Genomic DNA, 15,903 nt, shown 5'->3' with positions numbered 1-15,903 from the left:
AGCCTTCAGAAAAACACGCAGGCGAGTAAACAGCCCAGACAAATCACATTTTGTGCGCTCAACCATATCGCTAGTATAGTGACTGATTTGTCAAGCAGATGTTCTCAAACAGTGATTTAAGACGTCCTGGTGCGTCGTTTTTACCTTTCCTAGTGCGTCGCATATTGATTCAGTTTGGCAACTCGATTTACAGTTTTAAAAACCTTTCAAATATTATTAACAACTAACACGTACATGCCTTTGCTAGCGAAATGTAGGCTATATTTATTTTTATGTATATTTATATTTTTTTGTATTTGAAATGTATAGTTACATTTTTTTAGTGTTTTAAAAGTGTCTGACCGGAATTGCTAGCTTTGCTAGAGTATTTTGACATGTATATTCGAGCTCTTCGTTACGAAGAACTGCAGAAATGCAATTATGAGTTTCATAAAACAAAAAATTCAGTTAATATTCGTAAATTTCTTTCTCTGGGTTCGTCGGAAGTCCAACTCAGAAGTGAGAACTATTGCACTAAGTCTTGCCTGTCCACTTCAAGTGAAAGGACCAAGACTGCCCGACTTAGGACCCACAACCGTGTGAAGTAGCCCGAGAAGCAATCATATTATTTTTCGAAGCCTGTGTGGGTTTTATCCACAATGGAAGATTATTATTTATTGCGTAAGACACGCGATAAATCAGTAATTACGATACGTTCAAAAATCAGGTACTTACGATGCGTTCAAAATTATACCTTCATAAGCGATCAGAGCTCCACGAGTGAATATGTGTATGTGAAAATGATTTTCACATAAACTGCCATCACTTTAATACTTTATACCCGACTGCTGTAATTAAATTTCGTGACAACATGCTTAAAACATCGATACAAAAATACAGCAAATTGTAAACTCTGACAAAGCGCTTTCAGCGACATACTGACAATTTGATAAACACCCACAGGCTGGCGTGACAATGCAACCGGCCAGACTGTTTGAATTGAATAACCGGGGTTTCGGTTATAAGGAAGTCGCTTTGAGAACGCTACACTTCTATTTTATTATTTTATTGTAATAAACGGGAATACTAGCTAACTAAATTTCACTTTGAAACGCCATTTATTTTTAACTTAACTGTAAACATAGCAAACCAGTGGTGCGCAAACGTTTAACAAACCAGATTTTTTCGCATCTTAATACAGAAAAATAATTTTGTTCTGTATTTGCAGCGCTATATTTAGTGGCCCTCTAATAAACAAAATCGTATTTTTGCAAGTAGAAAACATAAAACTAAGATAACATTTAACGATTGTTAAGCAGAACAGATAACTTTACTTTTTAATCTAAAATCCAACATTTTCATAGTTCATCTACACAAAGCCGATATTTCGCAAAAGGAAATGTAGCTTAAAATGTCCTTACATCGTTCAAGTACATCGGTAAGTTCAACTTGGTTACAGACCAACTAAACAAAGACGATTTTTTCACTGTAAGCAATACTAACTCCGCCCAACTGACTGTTATAAGCAAATCAAGTCAATGCAAGCCTTTACCAGCAGTAAGTAAGCCAATTAATCCCCGGGAAGCTAGTTAGGAAACGGATGAAAGCGTGAAAGCGTGGTATAACGTGGTCGAGATGCAATGTAGCTTAATAATTAATCTCAAAGCCAAAAAGGTCGAGTAAATCAACAACATCTTAATGTTTCACTGCTTTGAATTGCAAATGTTCCAGCATAGTAATCAAAGCTTCCGTGCTTTAACGTAATTGACACCATCATACCTATGGACACTATTCACGGATTTGTAATGTAACTTAATAATGAACAAAGCCAAAAAGGGGAAGTAAATCGACATCATCTTGAAGATGTTTCACAATTAAGCTACACTATCTACATAGTGTGAATGTAGGTTTCTATGTGTCTAACTATACTATGTTTTAAACCAGTGTTACTTAACCTATGAGTCGCATCCCGAAATTTGGTTGCTGTTAGATTTGGTTGGGTCGCCAATTGTAGTAGTTTTATGTGGTTAAATTTATTAATATTGGATCTGAACAATATTGTGTTAAAACACGGAAAAAATTGCGAAAGTATTATGAAAACATGGCCTATATCAAAATAAGCTATTGTTGCCAGGCATAATGTATAACCGGGTGTTGCCTGTCAAGCAGTTTTATTATAATCAATCGACGTCTCGACGTTCTATACAAGACGCCTTCATCAGGATAATATGGCATATCATGCAGGACAGAATCTGTCTTTGTTTATATCAAACTGCTGGATGAGCAACACTCGGTTGTATGGCTTATATTAATTAAATTCAAAGTTATTTATGCTACTGTCTTATTTGTGTTTTGATAACTTTCAGTTAAAAGAAATAGAGAGCTAAGGCTTCGATGTTACTCTTTGGCTGGCACTTCCTATTTGGGTCGCCACAAAAAAGGTTAAGAAACACCGCTTTGAAGCACGGTAAAGCATTTAAATAACTAGAACTTTCTAATCTAAACAACCATGAACTTTGACCAATTACCATATTTCTCGCCTTTATATTACATGGTAAACGATATACACAAACATGAATTGTTTATGAAAGGTAATGTGTTATACTATCAATTTTTGTTAAGGTTAATAAGCGCTATAGTCCAGCGGTTCTCAACCAGTGGGCCATGGCTCACTAGTGGGTCATGGGAACATTTTGAGTGGGCCACAGACCAATTTGATAAAGCTAGATTTAAAGAAGAATTAAGTTTTATTTATGTCACTACACTTAATTTTACAGAAATAATGGCTTGGGAAGGAATTTAGAAGGAATGTAAATTTATTTTTCAGCCGCAAGTATTTCACTAATGCACGGTTAAATAAATAATCTGTTTTGAAACATGTTGTGCTATTTTTGTTTTAAACCTATTTTACAGTTGTTTCTTTCATGAAAATTTATTGGGTCACAGAATTTTTGTGCAACGAAAATGGGCCACGAAAGAAAAAAAGGTTGAGAACCACTGCGCTAGTCACACAAATTACATAAAAATTTAAATTAAGGCACTTCAAAAATAAAATACTATCCCAATAACCATGAAACATAAAGTGGTTTAAGCGCATTGAAGACGGAAACCAGCAATCAGCTTTTCGGCGACTATTACTGTCTTGTAAACATCAGGAAAGCTTCTTGTTATGTATTTAAGCAATCCACTAAAGAACACAGCGGTTTCTTTGGTGCCGCATCGGCTCTGGTAAGCGGTGGAAATTTTGTCCATAATACCATTGAACAACCTTTAAAACATAATGGGTGAATACATTTAAGTAAAAGTATTTTAAAGCAGAGGTCACCAAGCTACGGAATAGGAGGTAAAGTCTGCAGGGTTAACCAAACCACAGCTTGGTAAATAAATATGCCAGCCTGCGTCATATTGTCCTAATCAACATAAAGTATGGTGCGTTTAGGCAGGTTATTAAAATAGAGGCTGGCGTTTTGTTATTTCTGTTACAGTTTGCTGGTTGAATCGTTGTGAACTTACGTGCACACTTGTTTTTGCGTTCTTGCCTTGAAGAACTGCTTGGCTGCTTGGAGAGACCACGTGTACACATCGTTCAACATATCCTTGTCGCACAGTTCAATGCCATAATCGCTTGGGACTGCAACAAAAATACTTGTTTAAAATGAAATATCAATGTATGACTATATGGTACCATCGATGCTGTTAAAAAAATCGAATTAATTGCTATATTGTTTGCAATCCAAAGGAAAATATATTTAAGAGCAAGTTTCTGAGAAAATATTACTAAAATAGAAGGTAAATTGAATTCCTAACGTTCCTAGCATTAGCATTACGCATTTTCATTTAATCAACTTTTTAATCTAATCAATTAAAATCATTTACTTTATTCACGTTAAATAAAAAAATTCGGACGCGAGACTTAACGGAATCGGTTTATTTTACTGCAGTCGGACTCGGGACTCGAGTAAGATTACGTAGAAAAAGAGTCCCGAGTCTGACAGGCGCATGTAAAGTACCAAATTTCAATAATGAGCAACCGAGGTTTAGTAAGCTGCAAAAATGCCGAAAATGTGAATTATACAGATAAAATAGCATGTGTACAATATTTTCCAACCACGTATTGTGGGGGGTTAATTATATGATGCATCTATGAGTGGTTTGCTGAATATCCACCTTAATTTATCTACGTAAATGTGTGAAATACAGGCTGTAGACTCGAAGCCGGGTTAAATGTTTTGGACAGAATCGGACGAGAGTTGTCATTAACCTACTACACAGCCCTGTTATTCAAGTACATGACATCCCTAGGTACCTACAAAAGGTAAAACTTGATGGTGCTTGATCCAGCATCTTTATGGCTTTCCGAGCCATATGACTATCTACAACTAGGCACAGGGACTCGGTCCAAGTCAGTGCCACGTAATAAGCTTCAGGTCCTCTATTGTAGTATTCCTCAAGAGCTGTTACGTTTGATGAAATCTTGAAGGCTGACACCAGATCCTGTAATAAACAACATTGGAATGTAGCATTGGCGTTTGGTTGTTTCTCGACTTCTGAGCCTGTGTAGCTCAATTGGTAGAGCGGCGGTCCCGGAAGGACCGGAGGTCGTGAGTTCGAACCTCACCACAGGCTAGTTTTCCAAACAGGATGCAGCAGGAAACGGTGCTATGGTTCTTTCTTAACTCGCTCACCTCTGAGCCTGAGTAGTTTAATTGTTAGAGCGACGTGCTGGCATAACCGGAGGTCATGAGTTCGAACCTCACCGCAGGATAGTTGTTTATTAGCCTGCCTTGCTTGCATCATTGACATCCCTAGATGCAATGTGTATTTTTATTACTTGTGTTACCGACTTTAGAAAACCGAACTTTAGAAAAACATATCACAGTTGTTCAATCATTAAGGCTGTGGTCGTTTTCTAACTAATAATGTCTCCTTAACACGTAAAGTTTTAAGTGTTTTTTAAGTCCCAAGCGCTGCGTTGTTTCAATAATTTTTGGGCAAAATTTCCAATACGAAAAAAAATATCACCAATGAATAAGATGCCAACATATGTAAAGCTGTTATTGGGAGCAAATACAAAGTAATACCCGGTAAACGTCATAAGTTGAATCTGAAGAACTGAATACATCCCAGCAATCAACCCTTGAGTAGCAGTCCAAGGCAATGTTGCGGACACAGTTAAAGGGCTCAGCCATTTTCGCCTTGCAAGTGTTCAAGTCAGAGAAGGGATAGGCTTGTAGCAGTGGTTTTACACAGGATAAAACTGCGTCGAGTTTGGACTCGAGAGTGCACATTGGTGTAATTTGGACTTCTGCAAATATCAAATGTTATTAGATTTAAATCTTAGCTTGACATTCGACAAAATAAAACTTAAAAATTTGATTCTTACAGAAATTCTCTCATCTCATAACATTGTCAATAAGGTATTTGAAAAAGTTGCTCGTTGGTTTTTAATAAATCAGATTTGTTAAATTTTTTTTATTTTTTTAGCTCATTGGCTGTGTTTACTTTTAAGCTAGGTTTACTTTTAAGCTAGGTTATATTAACCGAAACATTTAACAGTTACCAGTTTTTTTTTCAGATTTAAAATCATTTGAAGTTACCAGTAATGGTCGGGCCTCAACGTAGCAACAAGTTGTAAATTTTACATGTAAATAGCCTACATCATGAAAATCTTATTTGTTTAGCACGACAACAGTTCATTTTTCGTTTTTTTTTCATTAGAATGCAATACTTTTAACGTATCAGCGATAATTACTGCCCAATGGAAAGTTTTTTAATAGGAATTAATTAAATGTTTAAATTATATTGTGTTTGAATTCATTGAAGAAGCCTTTGCATATTGTTTTTCTTATAGTGATATTTCAAAGATCTTCTTATTAAAAGTTGTTTTTACAAAATCTGTTTGAGCACAGCGGTTCATATCTATTGTTTTACTACAATTTAACCCAAACAATACTTCAAAAACAAAAAATAAATTTTAGCCTAAACCTAAAGACCAAATTTTACCGTCAAGTAAAAAGACCAAATTTTACCATCGAGTAGAAAGAGAAAATTTTACCGTTAAGTAACACACCAAATTTTACCGTCAAGTTGAAAGACCAAATTTTACCATCGAGTAGAAAGAGTAAATTTTACCGTCAAGTAAAAGACCAAATTTCACCGCCAAGTTAAAAGACCAATTTCAACATCGAGTAGAAAGAGTAAATTTCACCGCCAAGTTAAAAGACCAATTTTACCATATAGTGAAAAGGGTAAATTTTACCCAAAAGGTAAAAGAGAAAATTTTAGCATCAAGTAAAAGACCAAATTTCACCGTAAACTGAAAACAGTAAATTTTACCATCAAGTGAAATGACCAATTTTTACCGTCTGGTTTAAGTAGGGGGCAGTCATAGTGACTTAGAGGTTGATTACACATTTCACGCGAGCAAGTGGTTGAAGTGCAATTGACCAAGTTGTTTCTGTTCCCTTTAGTGTTGGTCACGGGGATTGGACAGACGTCAATCATACGACCAGAGCTCACGCAACCTCGATGTGTGGTGGTGCCTGAGGAAAAATTAAACATGGATTTCATTTGGATTTATTCAAGAAGGGTTTTTTACTGTAAATTGGATAAAAAGGCAGTTTTGTTTAAACAAACAAAATAAGCCTCATGAATAAAAAAATTAGTGAAAGCTGTAGAAATGTTTTACTTTAACTTCTCACAAAAGCGATTTGAAACTTTTTTTTTCTGAATATAAACACGGCGGCTTTGAAAGCTCTAACAAGAACAGAAAATTAAGGTGTATTTAACGAGAAAAAAGTGTATCTTTGTCACAATAAAAGAAGATAAGTTTTATAAGTAAAACGCATCTATTTACCAGGAAAATAACGTATGTATCAGTTTATCAAACCAATACGTTTTCCACCAAAAACGTAAAAGTCTTCCACATACTTTGTAGATTGGACTCTTCATAGGCGACTCCACACTGGCCGTTTATAGGGCAATACTCTGCGCTGTGTCCTCCATATATTCTAATTTCGTCGGCCGTTATGGTTCCACTGAAACATATCTTGCTCTTCATGACTGGCGGGAGTTTTCCTGGGAAATATAAAGACCAAAAGGTCAATAATATCAATACCATCATCAGTCAGCAAGGTTTAAACTAGCGTTTATCAACCGTGGCCCTTGGCCCACATGGGGGTCCACGGAGTGGTCCTCGGGGGGCATAAACATGGCTTAGTTTACTAATAAGCCTTTCAAAACTATTTTTTGGTTTTCGCCATGTCTTTAGAGACCTCTTTTACAATGTTCTAAAAAGTGTTTTTCGAATTCGTGTACAAGGGGTACCACAGAGTGTTTAGTGCTAATGGAAAGGGCCCACGACTTTTGAAAGGTTGAGAACCACTGGATAAACCTTATATAGCAGTCAACATTAACCTTAAAGTTAAAAATAAAAGTTTAATTTCTATTAATAACCGTGTTTGATAATTCGAACTAAGCTTTATGGCAAAAGCATTTAAAAGTCTATTGATGTTTACATGTGGGTGGTAGTTTGCCTAGGAAGCAAACTGGGATCTGTGTAACGCTTGTAGGTCCGTGGACTATAGTTTTAGGGGATCCATAAAGGTTAAATGGAATGATAGTGTATTAGCTTCGGCGCCTTCTACTTGAATATATTTAGACTCCATTCCAATTACACAGTTTTTGACCGACCACTGAAGTTTTTTAACGTTTACTTGTTTGATGACGTCATCTCTAAGAACTTTATGCCGACCATGTTCCACCCGAACTAAAATATTATTTTGGGGGTCCTCGTTAGAAAAGATTTAGGATAACTTGATCCAACCTACAAAGTCTTTGCAATTTATAATTCTGAAAATCGGGGATATAAGATAAAGTAACATTAGGAGTAACCTAGTTGAACAAATCGTTTTAAGCAAAACAATCGTTTTTTCGTTGCTAATAGGTGCGCTGAATTATTAAATTATCGTTTTTTGACAATTCTAATTCACTGCAAACTAAAACAAATAAGAAGGAGAGACAATTATTCTTCGTACAATGATATTTGTATGTCTTTAATCCAGCCTTTTATAAATTTTTTCCTCGTCTTAAGGCCCGTTTTCACTTCAGCTGCGCTGGGCGTGAAATTGTTTTCACTTCAGCTGCACTGAGCGGAGCAGAGCTGCGCTTGGCGTAAAATTTGTAACAAAACGTAATGTGTTTCAATAGCTGCACTGGGCTTGAGTTTAGCAAAGCGTGAAAATCGCCCCAAAGCGTAACTTTAAGCTAGCTGCAGCTGCAGAACGGGGTTTGAGTTTAGCAAAGCGTGAAACGCTCGCCACAATAGAATTTAAATGCAAATAACGCCCAGCGCAGCTCAGTGCAGCTGTAGTGGAAACGGGCCTTTAGGGGATAAATCCAATGATATGTAGTAAAGACTGAATATTCTGGTTCCGTTTTCTTTAACTATAACCTATGTAAAACGGCTTCTCTGCATTGTTTACTATCAAATCTAAAACCGACTTAACATGTTGAATCTGATATTTTGTTGTGCATAATTTACTACTTTACCAGACATTGAACAACTTGTTTCCACAATTAAAGGGCAGCCGTCGCACTGAATATAACTGATGTAATTTGCTACTTTTGTTTTTTTAATGAATTAGGACTACTTTACATATTGGAGGTAAATTTGATATTTCATTTTTTTTTTAAACATACAAAAAAGGTTAAGAACCCCTGCTTTATTCCAAAAAACTAATAAATCTCAAAAAGGCTAAATTGTTAAATCATATGTAATATTTCGTTTTTTGTTTGACAATTTTCGTTTTAAAAAGGCTTTACCTTCCTTCTTTCCACACAAAACTGCTGGAATTGTGTTCCAATTTTTCTCCAGGAAGTCAACCCCCTTCATAACAGCTCCTGCCAAGCCTGGATCATATCTGTCCAAGATGGATCTCAAGAAGCCCGCCAGCGTTTTTTTACTGCACCGTGCATCCCAAGCGTGCATCGCGTATTCCATGCTGTCTTCAACAAACCTACAAGAGAGTCCTTTAATCAGCGCTAATAGTGGAGTACTATGTTACCGGAACACATGAAAATTTTAGAGATTACAAAAATTAAGTAACATTACAAAAAAAAGTCACAAAAATGAGTAACGTTCGGAATTCTGAGGTTATAGTACGATCTCGTGCGCAAATATAGGAAAATCTTTATCTAAATACATCTATTTAGTCCAGTATTCTCAATCTTGTATGGCTTACGGCACCCCTCAAAAATAAATAATAGATTTTCGGTACCCCGACTGGCCAAATTGGCAACTAAATAATTTAAAGTAAATGTAAAAAAACACTGTTTACAAGAAATAATTAGTTATCGGTACACTGTTACGGACGTTCCCGTCCTAAACAAATATTTACCTTTTTTCAGATTTTTGTACCACCATTAACTCTTTGCAAAAATCAAAAGTGCTAATAGCGGAAAATAAAACATAAGTACGATTTATTAGATAACCTGAGAACAACCGTACAGAGAATATTTCAGGAAAATCAACTACAAAAATCAATAATTCTGTCGTGTTTTTCCAAAATTCATTTCTATACACATAAAATCATTTTCTATAAACGAGTTAACTAAAAGCATTACAATTTATAAAAGAGCAGAAAGTCAATTAGCATTCAAGAAGCTGAAGTGCATAGAGTTTGATAGCACTTAAAAACCTAAAAAAATGTAGCGAAGAAAGGATTTCAAAATGACATGCACGCAGGTGCGTAATTACCAAAAAGCCTGACTTGCAAATTAACAATAAACTCGCAAATTAACAATAAACACTTACTCGCAAATTTCTTGTTGCGAAGTGAGCGTGAAGTATTTCTTCACCAAGTTGATTGCGACGTTTGTGATGTCATAAACAAATCTCGCGTCGCAAGCCGGAAAATATGTCCCCATACCGTAAAACATTTGGTCGCTGTACGCGCAGATCTCTATGGCATTCTTTATCTCCCTTTCTTCAGGACTCCCCTTAACATGACAAGCATAGCCGAGTATTTGTTGAATGTTGGCTTCTGTGAGTCCAAAGGCTTTCAACAAAGAAGTAACGTTTGTGTGTTGATTCGAAACGATCATCTGCGATCAAACAAAACAAGATACTGAGGTAAAATCAAGGTATTCATTAAAAAATGAAAGTCAGGGGGAATGTTGAACGACAAGTTGCATTGTTATCAGGTATGTCTGATACTTGGCATTTTATTCCGGTGCCGATACTAAATGACGTCATTACCATGCTTAAACAACTAAAATCAATAAAATTGCAACACTTGAAGGTAATTTTTACAGTTTCAAATTGTTAAACTATATATATTTTTTTTAAAGATAAAAAGTCATGAGTCTGATCGCAAAATATTACCAAAATTCCTACAATAATTTGTTTAAGAATCGGCACCGATACTACAACTTGGCATCAGGTATCGGCTGCGGACCGATATTACCGGACATGCCTTATTGTAATGTTGACAAGTTATCGGAAAACCGTATTTAATCAGGTCGAAGTAGCAGGTGGGTTGTCAACATTACAAACAATTTGTAGTTCAACAGTACCACCTGATTTCTAGGTTAAGAATAAGGCAGTGAACTAAGATTAATGAAAATATGTCAACAAGTGAAAATGCTAATTCACTACGCAAAATGGCGTGGATTATGTTAAAAAGCTATAAATTAAAAAAATGGATATTGAATTAAAATTTGAAGCACTATGTCTCAAATTAAGGGTCTACGTAAAACATAAAGGAAGGGAGTAAAAAACATGGTATTACATTACAAAATGTAAAGCGCTATTTTTTTTCCTGAACTTACTATAAGCTCATTAATAGCAGCTGATATACGTTGCATACAAACTTACCTTGTAATATTGTCGCAAACCAATACTTGTGAATATGTCAAGGCAGTTTCCCGCTAAACAGTGATCGGTGAAGTTACGAATGCAAGAATACACCTGATCAATGTTCGACCTGTGCAAATTAAAAATAAACACCTACAGTAAACCTTATAGTATTTTGTTCTTTGCAAAGAGCTATACTAGATTAATTCATGCACACATTTCGCAAAGCACAGTCCCATGTTTAATAATATTTGCCCTTTTACCCATTTTGCCGTTTTAAATACCCGCTTTAAAAACATTATATTTCAATCAGCGTACAATAAAGCCCCCAAACGATCGAAATCTCGCCAGCTTTTTTAAGTGCTGTTAAAATTTATTTATCGTATCAATTAATTTTTTTTTCAATAAATGCAGTTTATTTACATATAAGCAAGCGTCAACAAGGCGTGGGTCTAGGATTTTGTTTGGGGGGCGATGAAAATTAATTCAATGACGTAACAATTTTACGTAAAAACGTAACGTCATAAAGTTAATTCTAAACATTGAAAACACCACGCAGATCGTTTTGTTTAATTTCAAGGTTGGAGAGGTGTTGCTTTCAGTGCAATAAAAAAACTCCTTTGCCAAGATATTTTTGATTCACACTAATCGACAAAAGAACGCCTTTATATCGTTTAAGTTCCCGAAACTTTTATTCTCGATGCTGCGATGAAACGCACGATTGGGCTAAAAAAATTTATATATACATACTGGTAACAAAATTCAGATTAAAAAAATGACTGCATTTATGTGGTTAAAAGACAAAAATAATTTTTTTGATTTAATAATAAAAGTCAATACAGAGGGAAGTACCATTTTAAAAGTTTTGAATATCACTTTATTCATTTTCAACATAATGTGATGTTCGAAATTTCCACAAAACGTTACCTACTTTCTGTAGCCTAGGCTTTTTATTCTTACTACATCTTACTACAAACTCCAACTATTAGGCTCTTAAGATTTAATGATCTCCAATTTTATAAAGATTAACACCCTACATATTCTTGTTGAGTATTGTTTGGACTTACATGCAAGTGGATAGGCTTGTGTAGGGGTAACCAACTGCAAGAGGTGTCAAGCACCGCAAGATGGGCCAGGACTCTTTCATGCTGCATTTAGGCGACAGCTGGAAGTCTGCGTATAACCGTATATGTAGAAAAGATACAGTTACGAAGAGATATTGTTATGAAAACTGCAATATGCAGGGAAATTACAGTCAAGCCTGAAGCTATATTGTTTAGTTAAGGGTTATTTTAATTAAGTCTAGTATTTTATTATTATTCTAGAATGTTTATTAGCTTTCGTACTAGATTTAATAGGTCCAATTGTCCAGGAAACAAATATTTTGCGTAAGAAATACAAAATAATAGAAAGAGTTAAAGGAAATACTTGTATCTGATTAGACGGCTCATTTGTCTTGAGGTTTGTAAACGTCAAATAAACTCACAACAGTGTGAAAAACAATTGTTTTTTCTACTATAACCAAACAAATTCTGCTACCTTTTAAAAAAACTTGCAATTATCATATAGAGCTTAAACCCCTTGCTAAATATCTGGAAACAGACATCTTATGTTGCGCTTTTAAAGGCTACGCAATTAATTACTCAAAAATTAAGGAAAAAAATTATCGAAGAGCAAAATATTGTGCGTGAGAAATACCAAAAAATCCAAAGAATACAGGTTAAACTTTTATCTCATTAGACGGCAAATTTACTTTCGGACGATATAAGTTCACATAAACTTAATTACAACAGTGTGAAAAAGAATTGTCTGTTCTACTATAACCAAACTGTGCTACCTTTGATAAAAACGTGTAGCCCCACCACTTGGTAAATCTCTGAAAACTCTATTTGTATTATGAACTATCAATGTTCGCCATTTAATTTTGTCCACCATATATCCATATACAGCCCCTAATCCAGTGGTTCCCAAACTTTTTTTAGCTAGCTGCACACTAAAAAAATCTTAAAAATTTTGCGGCACACTTTTAACAGCACAAAGTAATTTTACAATCGCCGTCAACACGACAAACTGTATGTAAATATCTCAACATTATTACTTTTTAATGGAAAGTGCGTAAGTCTTAAATGCTTGCGTGTATGCTTATTGATGATACAAATTAACTTATTTTCCACAATTACAAAAAGGTTTCCAAAATTACAAAACGCGGCACACATTAGAATCTCTCGAGGAACACTAGTGTGCTGCGGAACACAGTTTGGGAATTACTGCCCTAATCCCTGTTATCTCACCGTCGGGATCAAGCTTGGGGCAGGTCTCGAGTTGTGAGAAGGAGTTGCAGTTTGAAGTGTTGCACTGGCTCATTGTACACTTGGCCCGCTCGTCCAGTCCATGTAACTTGGCCAGCGATAAACAATCCTGCATCGAGCTGTTCATGCACATCCGGTACTGAGACACGGCTGGAAAGAAATCAAGATTTAAATTACTTATAAAATTATGTTTATACACATTCGGTACTGGGTAATGGCTGAAAAACATTAAGATTAACTTAGTTAAACAAACTTGATTTATTTGCAGAATGGATAATACGTTGCTGCATATTCTGTATGGGACATGGCTCAAAAAAATCTACCATAAATAGGAGTTAACATTAAAAAAAGTTTTTTATATACATCATTTAATTTTCGAACGAAAACTTCTCTACTATAACTTTTCGTCGCGGCTTATGGTTTTCAAAACCAATTTCTTTGTATATCAAATTGTTAAATAAACATTGGCTAATTGGTTAAGCAATATCGGTATATAAATATTAAATTCATCAGCTAAAATTTTATTTCTCCAACCTGTTATTCACATAACTAAAACAGAAATGCTTGATTCGCTTTTAAGTAAGGTTTAACTCGCCTGCATAATGTATTTGTAATTTCTAAAAGTACATGTAACGCTGGTAAAAAAGCTTTTATTATTAAGCAAGATAGACATGAGATAAATAGGTTTTTTTTAAGAAGAAAGGATATTTTGTTGCTGCACATTCGGTAGCAAGACATGGCTATAAAATATCAAGATTTCAATACCACATAAATTTTGTTGCTGTACATTCGGTAATGAGACACGGCTATAAAGAAGGACCTAGTTTTAGTTACCTCTACACTAGTATATTTATACAATAGTATAACGACAAACTTAGTTGTATTTAACACCTATTTTACACACAATAGGCTACTAACCTGAAACTCCATTTTGTATTGGGAATTCCACGTCGAAAGACACACAAGTGCAGTTTGTAGTTTCATCGCAGTAAGAGGTCGCGATTTTCTCCTCCAAAATAACTCCGCCAATAGATAATCGCTTACCAGAGAGACATTGGTGCGACGAGCATGTGTGACGGTATGGGTCGTTGTCAGGAACGTAATACTGCAGGTAGTCGGGCGGGGGTGCGCCGCCCATCATTTCATAGTAATGGCCTTGGGAGGGAGCCACGCCTAAAAAGGACCAATGTTTTGTAAATGTGTGACCAAGGACTGGTCGAGTTTGTTAGTTAGACGGTCAGGAAATGTTTGATCTTGTATTTTATGGCGAATATCATTATTGAATAATAATATATTTTTTAATTCATAAAGTATAGGCCAGTGCAAGTGTGTTGGTATTTTTTGTTTTGAAAAAATATGTAAATTTTGTGGTTTAAATTGAGGAGATATAGTAGGTAGATTAGTTCTTGGTCTGAAAAGGTTTTCAGTTTATGTTATTGGTTGGTTTTTGTCGAAATTATTTAAATGGCGGCATTCTCACATAAAAACACTTGCATCTTGGACTTTTAAGAAATTCTAACCATCAACTTTAAAAAATGTGTGGCAAGGAAAGAAAACATTTTAAACTACTTCTTGTTTTAAATTGCTATCAGTAAATTTTTAATAATAATTTTGTTAAGGTTGGTAATAAAGATAAATTTAAGTGATGTATAACAAATTAAAATAAAACAGATTCGCATAAAACTTAATATAATGGTAATAGTTTTTTTGTCAAAAACATATTTCTTTGTAATCTTTTTTTTACAATCGTTTTTTTCAATTTCAGAAGGACTAGATCACAATTGTTGAACACTTATGTGTCACTTTCTATTGCAATTAAGAAACAGTTCAACTCACCAATCAAGCAAATGCATGCGGCGATCGCTAGGTTGATTGCAGAATACATGTTGAAGTTTGCTGAAGAACCTCTCGAATGTTTGCTCGTCTTAGAAGAGACGCATAAATATATTGCTTCGCTTAAACCCTACTAGCTTGGGGCGCATTCCTGACTTGGTATCAACTGTATATCTCGCTTATCTTCTTCAGTAGCTGCATGATGTGACTGCGTGCAAGTTGCATGACAAGGAACATTGCTAAGTACAGATCACTTTAAATATACAGCCGTGCATGCGAGTGTTTGGCATTGACTTTAGTTAATATAATAATATCTTTGCTAACCTTAACCGAATTGTTACATACATAGCAGCCCTTAAAATAATATTTCAAAACAATTTGACAATAAAAGAGTCAAACCAACTTTTTTTTTACTAATAAAAATTCCAATGAGAGTTTTACCAGAATGTAGTTATAACAAGGCACTTCTTTAAACGAATTTTATTTCAGGTACATCATGATTGAAGATATATTTATAGCGGTGTAACTTATTGTTCTTTTATTATAGACATGCTCTGGGATTATTCCGCTCTATTTTTAAAGTTTGTATTATATATTTCTTGCTTAAAATGTTCTTAAAGAAAAGTAGGCGTATTAGCCTTCTTTTGTTATCCTGGAAAGTTGGATTACAAATACATTTAACCAAAAAGCGTATGAAAGTAAATAATTATAATTAGGATTAATATATTTTAAGTTTTTTCGGGGACGGGTATTAATTATGAATTATTCAAATCGATCTGATAAGATTTAACCACACAGAACCTTTTAGTACAAACGCGGGTAAGCTATTGCGTGAGTTCCATAATTTTGCCTTCTTGTGTTTATTGAAGGAACGCACAATCAGCAACTTTGCCGAAATATTTAAGCGTGGAATTATGCTTGCGGTCA

At 34.9% G+C, this 15,903-nt stretch overlaps 1 protein-coding gene and 1 non-coding gene across 2 annotated transcripts; one reads left to right on the top strand and one right to left on the bottom strand.

The window, feature by feature from the left end:
• Positions 1-2,505: 2,505 nt before the first annotated feature.
• LOC146166487 (uncharacterized) lies at positions 2,506-15,094 on the bottom strand. Its single transcript, XM_083388821.1, has 12 exons — positions 14,980-15,094; positions 14,062-14,316; positions 13,126-13,293; positions 11,902-12,007; positions 10,856-10,964; positions 9,794-10,083; positions 8,803-8,996; positions 6,910-7,056; positions 6,342-6,521; positions 5,061-5,284; positions 3,493-4,473; positions 2,506-3,247 (listed from the first exon to the last, which is right to left on the bottom strand). The coding sequence occupies exons 1-11, from the start codon at positions 15,026-15,028 to the stop codon at positions 4,261-4,263; spliced, it is 1,935 nt and encodes a 644-aa protein (XP_083244947.1). The 5' UTR covers positions 15,029-15,094; the 3' UTR covers positions 2,506-3,247; positions 3,493-4,260.
• On the top strand, positions 4,531-4,605 carry Trnas-gga (transfer RNA serine (anticodon GGA)). Its single transcript has one exon. It is a non-coding gene; the product is annotated as a tRNA-Ser (tRNA).
• Positions 15,095-15,903: the final 809 nt, after the last annotated feature.

The sequence above is a fragment of the Ascidiella aspersa genome, chromosome 1, assembly GCF_963924565.1.
Source record: "Ascidiella aspersa chromosome 1, kaAscAspe10.2, whole genome shotgun sequence".
Taxonomy (NCBI): Eukaryota; Metazoa; Chordata; class Ascidiacea; order Phlebobranchia; family Ascidiidae; genus Ascidiella; species Ascidiella aspersa.
Note: the sequence above shows the minus strand (reverse complement) of the source record. Positions and strands in the feature narration are given on the sequence as shown.